This window comes from Tachysurus fulvidraco, chromosome 5 (assembly GCF_022655615.1).
Source record: "Tachysurus fulvidraco isolate hzauxx_2018 chromosome 5, HZAU_PFXX_2.0, whole genome shotgun sequence".
Classification (NCBI taxonomy): Eukaryota; Metazoa; Chordata; class Actinopteri; order Siluriformes; family Bagridae; genus Tachysurus; species Tachysurus fulvidraco.
Genome location: NC_062522.1, coordinates 16,703,156 through 16,719,542, shown reverse-complemented (window position 1 = coordinate 16,719,542; position 16,387 = coordinate 16,703,156). Strand labels below are relative to the sequence as shown.

Sequence of the window (16,387 nt, the reverse complement as noted above, 5' to 3'; positions counted from 1 at the left end):
CCGACATTGCATCATGTGCAGTGCACACTGGAAATACATTATCCATTTTACTGAAAGCAAAAGAAGAATCACTGCATTCTACAAAGATGAAGAACTGATCCAAACCTCATTAATAGCAAAAGAGGATGTTGTAAAAAATCTTAGTAGAAATAATTAAAGTATTATTCCTTACAATACTATAACCAAAGTAAAGTATTAGGGGCTGTCAGTTTGAGCACATTTATAATAACAAATACAAACTTGTTATGTAGAATGGAAAAGACCATGGTTCCCAGACCTTAGCTCATAGCGATAACTTATGTAGAATGGAAAAGAGCATGGTTCCCAGACCTTAGCTCATAGCGATAACTTGTTATGTAGAATGGAAAAGAGCATGGTTCCCAGACCTTAGCTCATAAATTGTTATGGAAAATGAAGAAGACCATGGTTCTCAGACCTTAGCTCATAGCGATAACTTGTTATGTAGAATGAAAAAGACATTGGTTCACAGACCTAGGCCCTGAGAACTAAGGGGAGGAAAATCCTGAGGACCTAGGAAAGAATATGGCATGACTATGTAGAGTAGCTAGAGTAACTGACCACTAATCTAGTATAGTAATCTTCTCTGCATTTATGGCAAAGTCACTCCTTGGGTCTGTAGTCAAAGAATCCCTGGTACCAATGCTCACAAAGATGCTGCTTGCCTCACACAAGCCTAAGGTAATGTAGTAATGTCTTAGGAAATTAACAAACTGTACACCTAAAACAATGCCCATCAGCAGGCTATCGGCTGTAGTATCTAACTTACTGTACCTCTTGATGCTAATCCATGTTTCTGAAAGTAAGTCAGCCAGTTCTTAATAAGAAATAAATTGGTAGTTTTCCAACTGCCATGAGTTGTTGCAACTAAAAACAGTATGCTGTCAGAGTCAATTGTTTTTTTTCATTATATTTGATTATATTATAATCAAAAGGTCACCCAAAACAGTCAGTTTGACTTTTCAACATTTGGTGCCTCACACAAAAACTCCACACACATTAACTGGGGCATATTCAAGACCTGCTAATTGTGTCAAATTACATAATTATTAAAGTCTCATCACCTTGTGTAGGTAAACCACAAAACTAACAGTGGGAAAATATTAACTCATTATAAACCACAACCTTTGTATACCACCAAATTTACATCATACAGTAAATGCAACATGGTTTGTTGGTGTATTTTTTACATACTGTATGTCTATGAGCTTTGCACTCGTAAAATGATACTAAATAAGGCATGATTGTGAAAGGCTTGTCTGTACTTGATTGCTGCTTTATCTGCATTGTATTATAATGGTACAGTAGCAGCAGCTCAAGAATAATTAAACAGATGCCTAGCTCTTAATATACTAGGTGTAGACTTCTAGAGCAAATGTAGAAGGTTGCAATTATCTTGTAATACTCAACTAATCCCTGCCCCTTTAGCAACACAGTTCATGTAGGTTTTTTGGTACTCACCTTATATCATCTTCACTTGCAAAAATTATGACCACTCTAGCATTAGAATTTTCTCCAAGAGTGTTGATAATCTTGTCAAACTCTCCTGGTTTGGGCTCACGTGGGATTTTTACAGTCTGTGATATACATACATTTCCTGGAAATTGTAAAGAGAAAAATAAAATAAAGAATGATTTTACATCAAACATCACAAGAAATAGTGTGATTTCTGTGGCTTTGATGGATGTCAGTAACAGATGGTCTGGTTTGAGTGTTTCTATAACTGCTGAGCTAAGAAGTTTACAGATTACACTCTCCTGGGTTTACACAAAATGGTGCAAATAAATCGAGTGACAGGTAGAAACGCCTTGAATGGCCTAACTGTTTCTAGCTGCTAGGAGGGATACAGTAATTCAAATAAGCACTCTTTACAATATGTGGTAGGCAGAAAAACATCTCAGAACACACAATACATTAAACCTTAAGGTGGATGAACTACAACAGCAGAAGATCACATCACACAGCTCCACTGAAGAAATCTGAAGCTATCGCTGGGAATATACTCACTGAAACTGAAAATCCGAAGAAATCAGCAGTCTCTGAAGTATTCAAACCAGCCCATCTGGCACCAATAACCATGTCTCAGTTTTACTCACAGAGATCACATTTTTACCAAGTTTGACCTGCGTCTGTATGATTGTACGCATTGTACTGCTGACACATGGTTGGATGATAAAATAACTACATAAATAAGCAGGTGTTCTTATTAAACAGATGGATGATGAGTGTATAACCTGATGACAAAACCTTTTCTTATCAAAAAGAGTTTTGAGCAGAACTGTTTTTGTAAGCTAAGAACTGTTAATTATCCAACACTTAAAGAAAGCCTAAAAATATTTGTATAAACTCCAAATTATTAATAATTGTAAAATGCAGCTAAAAAGTCTTGGCACTTCACACAAAAAAGTCGTCTTAAATGCTTAATTGGAAAATAAAGTGTTCTTAGACTCCTGAAATCTTTAATCCAATCTTGATCAAATCTAACAACTTGAAACTCTGACAAGGAAATCCTTATTTAATTATAGAGTTTTTTTTATACAGCAGGACCTTGAATCATTCCATCAGTAGCACAACTAAAAACCAGTAATGTATATAAATGTTAAACTAATACATACTAATACATACAAATACAAATACAGTATAAACTAGGATGCATTGTCTGTAAAGATTTAAATGCAGACATTTCAACTAAGATTCATAAACACTTTTGAATTTCCGATTTGAATAAGTAATCTATAATATGTTCCTTTTAAACTGAAATAGCTCCAGCAGTCCAGTTATTGTAAGCAGTGCTTTCACTTTGCTTTCTCTTCAGAGAATTACTGTTCTATGAAAACCATTTCCCTAAGAATCCAGGCTTTTCATGCATTGCAATCCTAATTATATGTCTTCTGAGATTTTGATTAGACTATGTTCTAGCTGAGCTAAAAAAAAAAAGTAAAGAACTATTTAAGTATATGAATTTCACCCTACTTGCTGGTTAGGCCACACACACACACACACACACACACACACACACACACACACACACACACACACACACACACACACACACACACACACACACACACACACACGCACACAACTAATAGAGTTTGACATGAGTTCAGTAGCTTGACTCTGCTCCTATTTCCCTCTGCGACTCTCTTAAACCCTGCCAAATACTGACAGACTATTTGTTACCCTCCTAAATTTAGTAACTTTTTCACAATTGACCTATCTGTGTTGAAACAAAACATGTGTTGTGTTTCAGACTGTGTATGTGCTCATTTGAATTCGAGGTGACTGACAGTCAAGATTTAAAGACTTAGTCTCCACAGGCACCCTGATGATTGACAAAGCCAAAGTGAAAGCATATCATCATGTCTGTGTACTCAATTATGACCACTTGTGGGATTTCATTCTCTTTCTAATTTTATACTAATGGTGTGAATTTTCGCTGTGCTTTTTAAATGAACAATATAAGTTTTATAAGTTTTATAACTTTAATAAGTTTCATTTCTACATTATTGTATTTCTTTGGGATTTAAAATAAAAATAGAATAGGATACCTTGTGACTAAACAAGTTCCACAAATGAAGCTTTGCAGTTAATTATTTGTTTTATTATTATTGTATTAGACTGGAAATGGAAATTAAAATAGTTTAAATAGATACAAAAATCATGTACAAATGTGCATCCTTTATGGTAATAAAAAAAAGCTGTTTTAATATAATATATACACTATAGAATAAACAGAGCCAGTTCTAAGGCACTTATAAATCAAAGCATTGTGGTCACAGCGTCCAAAAATGTAAAGCAAATCTATTTGTAATTAATTATTTGATGTGATTCAACACAAGTTCTTCAAACATTTAAAAATTAACTGAATTTTTTCTCAGTAATCAGTTGATGAAATGATGAAATGACCTCTGTGTGGTTATACCTCAAGTTGCCACAAAGTCAATGTCAGCACATCCTATGCCAGAGTCAGATACGCTGGGCAGATACACCATGCAAACTGCCAAGGTGTATATACTTATCCTTCCAAATGTTCAAGGACTTTAACACTGTTCACCAACAAACTTTAGGGTTTCAAAATCACTGACTTTTTAAAAGATTCAGACTCAGACCTAAATAGTGATTTTCAAGTTTTATTTCCGAAAGCTAAGTCCTCTGTAGCAGTCTAAGGTTGTCATGACGTGGGGTAAGGAAGCGGACCCAAACGCAGGATAGCCAAATCAACAGGGTTTAATAACAAAAGGACCTGAAAGAACACACAGACTAGAGACGGGACAAAGACAATAGTAGATTCCAGGCAACGCGGCACAGTTAAATACACAGGGTAATCACAATAGGAAACAGGGGTGTAGACAGGGAGGAGCAGACGAAGGCGGGGCAGACACGTGACAAAGAACGTAAACAGATGCACGTGGCCAAAGTCCGGCTCCCGATGCGCCAGCCCGTCTTGATGGTCCCAACACGGTCCGGGTGGGGGGAGCAAGGCACACAAGTCCACAGCCGAGCAGGAGGGCCGGGCGACGTCCACAGCCGAGCAGGAGGGCCGGGCGACGTCCACAGCCGAGCAGGAGGGCCGGGCGACGTCCACAGCCGAGCAGGAGGGCCGGGCGACGTCCACAGCCGAGCAGGAGGGCCGGGCGACGTCCACAGCCGAGCACAACCCCGACGCACCGCGGCCAGACCCCAATCTCGGAAACCAGGAAAAGGGGAGGGAGGGCAGGGAGAAAAAAAAATCCATGGAGCAAAACACGGGCCTGCAACACCCCCCCGCGGACAGGAAGTGGGGCGGCATCCTCCACGTAAACCGGACAGGTGTGGGGTGAGGTCACAGGACACTGAAAAAATAAGACAAAAACTCGGGCTGGCGACATGGCCCGCAACCCGGAAGTGAGGCGGCGCCCCCCTGCAGAGAAACCAGATGCGGGGCCGCATCCCTCACCGAAAAAATGCGGACCGATGTCACCAAACCCACTAAGTCCAGGGAAAAAAAAAAATGCTGCCACGATAAGCCGGTCCGAGCACTGCTATCCTGCTGGGTCCTGGTGCGGCGTAACCTTCTGTCATGACGTGGGGTAAAGAAGCGGACCCAAATGCAGGATAGCCAAATCAACATGCTTTAATAACAAAAGGACATGAAACAACACACGGACTAGAGACAGGACAAAGACAACAGTAGATTCCGCGCTGCACAAGGCTACGCGGCACAGTTAAATACACAAGGTAATCACAATAGGAAACAGGGGTGTAGACAGGGAGGAGCAGACGAAGGCGAGGCAGACATGTGACAAAGAACGTAAACAGATGCACGTGGCCAAAGTCCGGGCTGAGTCATGACAAAGGTAAACCTGCGCGTGATATTTATTAATATAATAAAAGATTGGGGGGCACGGTGGCTTAGTGGGTAGCACGTTCGCCTCACACTGCCACGATTCCCGCCTCCGCCTTGTGTGTGCGGAGTTTGCATGTTCTCCCCGTGCCTCGGGGGTTTCCTCCGGGTACTCCGGTTTCCTCCCCCAGTCCAAAGACATGCATGGTAGGTTAATTGGCATCTCTGGAAAATTGTCCGTAGTGTGTGATTGCATGAGTGTATGAGAGTGTGTGTGCCCTGCGATGGGTTGGCACTCCATCCAGGGTGTATCCTGCCTTGATGCCCGATGACGCCTGAGATAGGCACAGGCTCCCTGTGACCCGAGAAGTTCGGATAAGCGGTAGAAAATGAGTGAGATGAGTGAGTGAGTAAAAGATTGTCATTCAATTTTATTATAACTGTGAATTTTAATCACTAAGGTTAGTTTCTGCTAAATTATAATAAACAACAAGATCACAAAATTCATTTAACTGAAGCTTGTCTTTGAATGGCACCTGTTTAAGCTTGTATACTTAATTTTGATCAATTTTGTGGCATTTTGTTTCATTGTGCATTTTATCCATCTGTTTAAATTCTGTGCCATCAGGACCATGCAATAGTTAGGTCTTTAAAGTTTTCAAATATAATGAAATAAATAAATTCTGACTCCTCCTTAAAGGTGGGTTTGAGCATGCTTGTCCTTTACAATACTCATCATACATCATGTAGACTCCACCGAGTTTCCAGCTAACAGCCATACTTTGTGGTATGCAATCACTGCAGTCACCTTTAAAAGTCACCAAATCTCCTCTGCCTGCCATTTCTCATTTCAACCCATCATAGCTGCTCAACACATGATAAATCTGGACCATTACTGGAACTCTGAAGATATATTAAATATTGAGATTCAGGGGGAGTCAATGGAGCAAAGGAGTGGGGGCTTTTAATGCGGCTGCTGATGCATTCAAATTGATTAAAAAGAGTCACTTTGTCAAGAGACTAAGTGCTCAGATCTGCCAAGTGCCTGCACCCAACTGCCTGGAACACCACTTACTTTATAGGGTGGATGGAGGGTGCCTAGACTCTTTTACTCACAGTGAGAGATTTAATTATTGTTCTTAGAAACACAGGTATCTGATGGAAATGTTAACAAATTATAAGTTCATGGTTAACTATTTCTGTAAGGAACTGGAAATAGCAACTTCATTAAGGATTCTGTGTTATCCATATGAAGATGAAGAAAATTCCAAACAAAATCAACTAGGTGTTCAGCACTAAATAGGAAGGCAGAAAATATGAATCAGGGAGCATGAGGCTGGAAGATTAATGTCGGTAAAACACAATCTAAATAAGAAAGAACCATAAGGGCTTTGCGTCACCTTTTCATGTTCTCTTTTTTTTGCAGTCTGTTTCTCTCACCTTCTCTGCCTCTAAGGTTCCTGGGCAGATGTGCAAACATCCCTGTGGCTTACGAAAAGGCTATTAGAAGAAAGCATAGTGCAGCTGTGAGACTCATGGTTATTCATATCACGGTCCTCAAGTCTCATGCTGTCCTTCCCCCCAGCACAGATATGGGACTGAGCTGGACAGAAGCCATAGCTAAATAATGGAAAAGAGTAATCTTTTTAGCTGCCACTGTAGCAACTGCAAATGTTTGCTCCCCAGAAGGGACAGAATAAGTTTGGATTGCACTTTTATATGGGGTTTTTTGGTATAGGATAGTATTTTGTAGTTTTATTCAGACTTATTGTAATTTTGTACTGTACAAACTCTATTTGATGAAATTAAATGTTACTGTATGAAATATTGCTTTAGGTGATATAAAGTTTGATGCTGATAGTCTGGCATAAAAAAATTACTTCAGTTCAGTGTGTGTGCTGGTGTGTGTGTGTGTGTGTGTGTGTGTGTGTGTGTGTGTGTGTGTGTGTGTGTGTGTGTGTGTGTGTGTGTGTGTGTGTGTGTGTGTGTGTGTGTGTGTGTGTGTGTGTGTGTGTGTGTGTGTGTGTGTGTGTGTGTGTGTGTTTGCTTTATGTTGTTTATTGAAAGCAAAAACTTTGTACATGACATGAACAAGGCTGATAATTTACAACCACTGCATTCAAGATTTATAAGTTTAAGTTCATTTAAGTTATTTTTCTATGTACAAAATATTATGATAAATACTTTTCAGTCTTTAAAAAGAAAAAACAAACAAACAAACAAACAACGGGAGAATGCAAAGTAGGGCTTATGATGTAATGGCGAGCGTTTCATTTTAAATGCAGATGTTACTTTTGATACCCCTGTAATTCTAACACAAAAATATCATGAATACAATTTTTCAGGCTCTCAATTTTATTTCGTGGTTTGTATATTTCATCTGCTTCAGATGTATATTTTTTGGTTAATGGTTAATGTGATTTGAAATGTTCAAATTAAATTTGCCACCCACTCAGTTATCAGAGCAGCTTTGTAACTCAGGGTATATCATTTTTTTTGTCAGTTTATTAATGGCTTAATCTTGGCCATTTCTAAGGCCATTTCCAGCACTGTGGGTAAACCATTTCTTCAAACCCTTAAGTACAGACTGTGACTTTGCCTGCTGCTATCCATTCGGTTCAGCTTTGTGGTTCAAGAAGACAGATCATTAATGTCCTGGTGTTAAGGTGATGATTTTTTGTTGCTGAAATCCAAGGTTCCAAGCTGTATTTCCCTTTGCCACATTAGCCTTATGGAGAGATAAGATTTCAATAGGTGGATAAGAAACAGTATCTCAACTGGTGCCACTGGGCTAGAGAGAGGCAAAATTGTACTGGGGAACTGTGCAGTCAGAACATGTCAACAGCAGTAAGTGGGTTTCTTTTCCCTGCAGCAAATTACTTGTGGGATATGTTATAACAGAGTTACCAAACTCTGCAATATTTAGCTCCACCTGAAACACAACATACCTACCAGCAAAGCAAGGTCTTTTGAGGAATCTGAGCATTACAGAAAAGCAAGTGTGTAAAAGCAAGGATGAACCAACCTTTGGGAGTCTCAATTTGGTTCAACTATTTTGGAGTTTTGTACGTTCTCTATCTTTTTTAGGTCAGATGGATTTTATTCAAAAGTTTTGCAGAGGGGTATCATTATTGTATTTAATGCCAAAACCACATACTTCCACCAAACACTTGAATAATCCAAATCAATAAAGTTATTAGATGAGTCTATTAATTATCCTTATATATATATATATATATATATATATATATATATATATATATATATATATATATATATATATATATATATATATATATATAAGTATTTATTGATTTCCTTTGTGTATTTCTGAACTGTATATAAAAAGCATACTTGGTCAACATAATTTGTAGGAGAGGATCTTGTCTCTTGTTACATTACAGGAAATGTGATTGCCCTCAACAACTACAATACAATTTTAAATTCAACAACATATTTAGAACTCACTGTTAAAGTTACAGTTTCATTACTGTTACTGTTTTATTGCTTGCTATTGAAGCCACATATTTAGAGTATTCCCACATTTTCTTTGCAGGAGCCATATTGCCTATCACATTCTGTATGAATTTGTGTTCACAGCAAGGAACAGGCACAGGCACATACAGTCTGCAACCTACTGTATGAAGTATTGTTCAGACTTTTTTACAAAGTTCCCACCAAAAGGCAATTTTCTTTCTTAAAAGGTGCTTTGTAATAAACATCTCTCAGTTTCATCAAACCCTATAGATACAGGTTATTACTGATAAACTTTATAACATAAATCTTTTACAAATTATTTCTGTTACAGACAGACAGACATTCTCTGTTATGATAACAGGTAGTCTGAGATTAATTGACAGGGCATCCTCAATATTTATGTAGAATTGTATACTGTAATTAGCAAGCAAGTGATTTAAAAATTCTACTTTTATTTTTCTGACACATTTTAATGTAAAAAGTGATTGAACTCCAAACAAGCTTGGGAATGAGTTAATTTTATGATGTACGTAGGCACTTATTTAAGACTTTGTAATTACAGAGATTCACAATAGTCTAATATAGCAGACATTTTCTCACCATCATCACGAGTCTTCTGGATAAATGCATCCACTCCACTTTCTCCATAATTTCCTTCTGAGGCAACAGTGGCCACATAGTTCCAGCCCATGTGCCGCACTATGTCCACTATAGCCTGGGCCTGGTAAGTGTCTGGGGGAACAACTCGAGAGAAGTAGTCATAGCGTGTGTTATCACTCAACTCTGGGGCTGTGGATGCATAGCTCACCTGAGGAATCTGGAAAAGATACAAAACATTTTAATTAAAAATGTTAATTAAACGTTTTAATTAAACAATATAAAAAAGCCTTCTAAATCCATCATAAACTCTGACTTTCATGGCAAAATGTATACATATAACTCTCTTACAAAATGAAAAATAAAAAATTATTTTGTGTTTTTGTTATTAAGATTTATTACAAAAGGAAATCTGTACTGTTTATGAGATATATAAAAATTAAATGTTTTTTCATTTTGTACTTTCTTTAATCACTGCAAAGACACTATAAATATTATAGAAAATAAACAAACAACAACATAACTATCAAACTCCCTAAACAGTTCTAACTACTAACTCTGCCGTGCCACTTACAGAACTTTAGAAAACTTTGTGGAGGTGGTTGGACACCTGGACCTTTCAATCCAGCTTCTCTCAGAACAGATTGATGGGGTTAAGGTTGGGTTACTGGGCAAACCAATCTATTACAGACAGCGTGGCTTCCTTCCTCTCCATCTCCACAAATTTGAAGTGTTTTTATAAAATCCCACACAAGTCATTTAAAGGCTATTTAATCAGTTGAAAATATACTGTAACAGGATGAAAAAAAAATTAGTACCTTCAAAAGGCTCTTTATTTTTACTCCTTCAATTATTATTTAATATCCTTTTTATATTCCACTGTCCCTATTTTATCTACTTATATACCTTTTTTTATCTTCAATGTTACACATGCAACACTAACCTCCAGACAACATATACTATATATTAGCAAGAGCAGCATGTCCAAATGGATGTTAAATCAGTCCACAAGGTTTGGGTTTGATATTGATGGTGAATTCAGACAAAACTCCCTTCTAAACATCTAAATATGACTTAAATATGGTGAGATTATTCACAGGCTAATAATAGTCAAATACTTCTTGTGCAAAATAATTAGTCTATAATGCTTCAGATACTTCTTAGGTAAACAAAACACGTCGTTTTTTTTTTTTTACCATATTAGGTCTGTAAATGTTGCAATAATTTTTTTCTAAAATAAAAAATTATGGGTTTTTTGTTTGTTTTCTTGGCAGACACTAAAATAAATTGATTAAATTTTTCATGATTATATTAAGTGAATCTTAGACTAATTAAATATTAGACAAATGAGACCTACAGAATTGGCTAAGGAAATCAGGTTATAAAGTTATTTGTTAGATATTCCATATGTGCATGATGCCATGTTTATATATTAGTAACAAAAGCAAACTAACTAAAATCTTAAAAGGAAATCTGTTTAACCATTTTTAATCTATATTGTACAAAAAAATGCTAAAAAAAAAAAAGACCTACATCGTAAAGGCCTTTATACAACATATTGTCAAACAACCTCACTGTATTAGCATATATATTTTTTAATAAATGATATATTTCCTGAAACTAGCTATGCAGGGAAAGAAATATGAGATTGCTGAACTTTACTTCTCTGTGGTCTGACCTCCGAGGAGTGCTGAACAGAGATGCTGATGGTTACTACTGTTGTCATGCTTTAGATGTGGATCTATTTTAAGATTTAATATCAGATTGCTTGGACAGCTGGTGCAAAGGAAGGCATCTAATCATAGCAACTATCTCTCTGAAGTAAATGTCTCAGTATGTGAATACATTAAACTCTAAACGTGAATAAGTTTGCATAAATATATGTGATGAGTGCATCATGTGACTCATTTTCTTTAAACTCTTAAATTATCTATCTTTATGTCTCAGGCAAGTTATATACATACATATGTTTCCATAAACCAAATTATATCACATAAAATGTAGGAGAATTTAGACTTATGGAAGGATTTATTAATTTCCATCATTGTATGTCCCTGTTTACAGTCTCAGGCTTTTTGACAGCTTTTGCATACCCATTGCAGAAAGGGTATTAACTAATTTGAAGCAAATATCTCCCTCCCACTATATAGTGATGTTGCTCAATTGTTGTTTATTCTGATAGGATGTTCAATTTTCAATCTGTCAGTGTCAGGCTAAGTGGCACAACAAGAGGTTGAGCAGTGAAAATGAAATGTCAAAAAGCTTGTGCAATAACAAGCTGCAGAAAAAAAAATCTTTGGTGTGCCATAACAGCAATCTGTTGAGCAGGGTTACCCACAGAATCATAAACCAATCCATAAACCAATTTTATTTCATTTTTAGATGCTGGCCAATAGGCAATTAAAACCATAAATTCCCAAACACCCATTAATAAATGGAATCTCAAAAGGTCTTCATGTTGCTGTTAGTCAGGTAAAAATATAAATCTAGTATACTCTGTCAAGTCAGTCACTGCAGATTATTAAGACACCTATAATACAGCAGTTTTCAACTTATTTGGTCGGACATGACACTTTTCAAGAATTTTTATACTTAGTGTAGCACAGCACTGTTCAGCACATAAACTCCACATGCAATTCCACTTCTTAGTTCAAAACAGTTACTACAGCAGTGTTCACAGCAGCAGCGGGGGCAGCAACAGTGGATATGGCAAACAATAAATTTCACATAATTATAATTTTTGACCTGGACATGAAAGGTTGAATGTAGACGAAAAGAAAGAAGAAACTCCAATTCCACAGGAAGCACATTAATGAAATGTGCAAATTGAAGAGAGCTAGCTAGACAGCTACTGTAGTTGATCTGCAGTAAGGTTCTTTGGGAACCGCTAGTGAAGCAAAACCTAAACAGAAAATGTGGCTGTATTGTGTCCAAACGTTTTAATCGATATCACTTTCTTATAAACTAGATTAATATAGATTATATACTAATATGGTAATATACCCCACTGGCAATCATGTGGTTGTACTGAATATATTCTACTGATTACATAGCCATGCCAATATTCAGTATAATCACACTCCTGCTTGTGTGGTATTGCTCATTTTTGCTTTGCAAATGTGATCCATATAAAAGGCTTTGATATCTGCACTGTTTTAATTAGTGCTTCTCTTGTACTGAGACTCTTCTAGTTTATGTCGGTTCACTTGAAAACTTGTCTGGATTACATTTGAGTATGGCCATTTATTTTAACAAAACAAGAAAACCTGAATTTTCATCCACCTGTCCGTTCAAGAAAATCAAAAAGGTGAGATTGGCATGGAAAAATTGAACTGTGAATATTTTGCAAAGCTATTGCTTCAAGAGAAGCATGTAATCCTTGTTCTTTGTTAGAAGGCCACTGCTGAGAAACGTCCATCAAAAACGTACCACACTGGCTATAAAGTCTCGCTGCATAGTCTAACGAGGCCATTCTTATTACTGATGAACCTTCCTGACATCCACAGAGACATTTAGACACTAAAAGTGTCTGACTTCAAGCTGTGAAGCAGTGAAATTGATCTGTCAGCATAATGACAGAGCAGCACACAATGACTGACAGAAAGTGGCAAGCTTTCATCCATTTAGACCTTCACCAAATGCAATGTTTAGGTAATACAAAAATTGGGCTGCTTGCTAGGGATCTCTTTTACTAATACCGAATTAGAGAACCACACTAGTAGTTAAAAGAGATGTTCTATGTTTTCTCCACATTCACACAGATGCCAAACTCAATAACCAATGCATGTTTGTAAGTAATAATAATTATACATTTGAAATCATTTCACAGAGAGAAACCCCACATGATACAGTTTTATAGCAAGCATTGGCTCTTAGATAATATACTCAATGCTCAGATTTGACCTTTGAAGCTTTGCATTGCACACTGGAAGTGGCATTTATCTCATTCTGTACCCCTGGTGTCTGCAGTCATGCTGCCCTCATTGCAGCCTTCAAGTGTATACAGCTTTGTGAGTATGCACTTTCAGGTGAATCAAAATATTTGACTCTTATTCAAAAAGGGTCCCAAGGGCATGACCGAACAGTGGCAAATATAATAAAGGAATTGAGGAAATAGCCGCCCCTGGGTCCGGGCTCACAAAGGGGCTTACATTAACAGTTTTATTGTGGTGTTCCATTTCCTGAGCAATAGCATGACACAAGCTTCAACTAATGCTCACTTAGTTTTAACTTGGAGTTAATCAAACTCGTGTGTATTCTATAAATAAATATGTAAAGTAGCTAAATGTAGTGTATGTTATTAAGAAAATACTTAAACAATATTAAAAAAAAAGCTTTAATTAATGGGACAGGGCAATTACGTGTTCTCACACAAGAAAGCCTTTTATGTACATATCATAGTAATTCAATCATGGTATAATTAGTGAAAATATTATTGTTAAGCATCACTGTAGGGGGTTAGAAATTCCATGTATGATTTTACTGCTGAACTAAATAACACTAGTAATGTCCTCATGGCTCAATTCAGATGTCTTGAAAAATCAGTAAAAGAGTAAACTCACTTAACTTAATGGCATTGTTATAGTGTCACGGTATTTCACTAATTATTCGATAATTCATAAAAATGTTAAAGCAGGAAAAAGAAACTCACTTTACTTAAGGGTCAGAGAAAATGTCTCTGTCACAATGATATACAGCAGGGCTTTACAGAAGGTCAATGGTACCACAAAGTGCTAATTTCAGGAAATATTGCAGATGATCTCAGATTCTTGAATTTTCCAATTAACCCTACATGACAAGCAATGTCACATCATCATCATTTTTTAGATATTGTTTTATATGAACTTTTCTTTCCTCCTATTGTACAGTAAGTCTTTAATACCTACATTTTAACTGGCTGTGAGCTGCTGTGATAAGTGAATTTCCTCACTGTGAGATCAGTAAAGTTTATCTTATCTTATCTTATCTTATCTTATCTTATCTTATCTTATCTTATCTTATCTTATCTTATCTTACTATATTATGTGACACTGACACACTAGAAGTGCAGTGAGCTACAAATTCAGTTGCCAAGATGTTCTAATATACGTCATTACACATAATACAATTTAAGTATTTAGATCGATTTTTGCTTTAGTTTCTTTAAAAAAAAGGGTCACGTCATGTGTAATGTTAGTTTGACATCAAAACTAATGATAGGACCGTATTTCCCTGGCACTTGTTCAATTAAACCATGTAAATCTTTATGTAAGCTTATCTTATTACTATTTACTTATTACTGGTTACTGGATTACTGTTTAACTGCAATAATAAAAAATAACAAAGTATTTTAAACAACACGTGCAATAACAGAAATTTTGAAAACGTGCAATATTACCTGTGTGCAATATGTCTGTTAGCGTAACTACTGTACTTTTTTCTTCTTTGTATTTATACATTGTGTTGTGTATATACTGTATACTATATTGTGTCTTTATTTTTTTTATATATTTGCATTTCTTTTTCTTTGCTGCTGTAACAGAGAAATTTCCCCATTGTGGGACAAATAAAGGTATACAGTATCTTATCTTATCTTATCTTATCTTATCTTATCTTATCTTATCTTATCTTATCTTATCTTATCTTATGTAGGCCCCATTATTTATAAGCAATACCTTTATGTAAAATGCTGGTTATTAAAAAAAGAAAAGAAAAGCAAGACTTTCATCGAGGGAGAGGTTACTTCCATGCCCCACTTTGATGAGTCTCACTTCTGGCTCTGCCTAAATAAAACTGGTCTTATACTGTGAATGTGATAAATGAGAAATCTTTAAGGTCAGACTAGTGATCAGCAGCAATATGTGTGGGTTAGGATGGGGAAGGGAAGTATTTGCTGGTTCATTATCTGTTCCAAACAGCACAACTCCTGTGAGATGACTGGCAGTGGAGTAGCTTATCAAGTGTCAGGATCAGAAGGGTTTGGATATTATCACTACAGCGTCCTCAAGGCCACCGATCAGTCAGCTAAAGCCAACACCTGAGTGAGACATTTTCTAGTCTACACTGATATTAGCCCATTAAAATGAATAAATGCAAAATAAAATGACTGGCAATATTTCAATAATAAATGTACTGTTAAGATAATAGAATATTCCACTAAGAAATATGCTACAAAGTGGTAATTCATTTCATTCTTTTTATGAGCAAATTAATAGTATCTGAATGTGTGTATTTGAAATATGCTACACTCAGTTTCTCACTGGATCTGTCACATTTTTTTATTGTGCAAATGTTCATATAACTGTTCGCAATATCCGTTGGCACAGATTTGTGGCATATGAGCTGTTACATCTGTTTACTGTAGTTTTCGTACATGATTGAACATCCACTGGATGTCCTTATCCACAAATACCCTCAGATGGTAATTTCAAACTACATAAGCACAAAAGTACATGTTTATTCATTTTAGAAGAATTTACTATTGTACAATTACAACTGCACTAATGGATTGAACTTACAATGGCTTTCTCCCTTTAAGCCATTTTGTAAAACTTTGCAGTTAGGAGGTAAAGATCATTTCTCCTCCTCTCTTTAGTGGTACTATACAAGAAAAGCTGAGAAAACCACAATTATAGAAAATCATCACATCCCCTCAGCTCAGGTTGCTAAGTGATTAGATGGACCTGACATACTTTTTTCTCATTTTAATCACAATCACACTCATGTTGATGATTAAGTGACTGAAATGCTTATCATGATGCTTTGGTCACATTTGTTTGTTTTCTTCTCTTTTCCTCTCCTTTCTTTTACCTTTTTACTCAGTATGCCAAAATCCAAAGATATCATAGTAAGAGAAAGAACACTAAATTAGAAAGCAGTGTATTTTTACCCACTCTGAACATTTCTGCCCAGTCCTACTTTAGCTGCGAGTGTGAAACTGGGATGCAGTTCTATGTTTGTCTCTCTCTGTAGAGCCACCTCCAGCTCGTA

At 36.4% G+C, this 16,387-nt stretch overlaps 1 protein-coding gene across 3 annotated transcripts in view; it reads right to left on the bottom strand.

The window, feature by feature from the left end:
- LOC113642703 (metabotropic glutamate receptor 4-like) overlaps positions 1 to 16,387 on the bottom strand; it is a 118,676-nt gene that overhangs the window by 26,223 nt on the left and 76,066 nt on the right. For all 3 annotated transcript variants that reach the window (XM_047813081.1, XM_027146312.2, XM_047813082.1), the window contains exons 3-4: positions 9,422 to 9,638; positions 1,480 to 1,615 (exon numbers count right to left, since the gene is read on the bottom strand). In XM_047813081.1, coding sequence (XP_047669037.1) covers positions 1,480 to 1,615; positions 9,422 to 9,638 — 353 coding nt within the window. The remainder of the gene's footprint in view (positions 1 to 1,479; positions 1,616 to 9,421; positions 9,639 to 16,387) is intronic.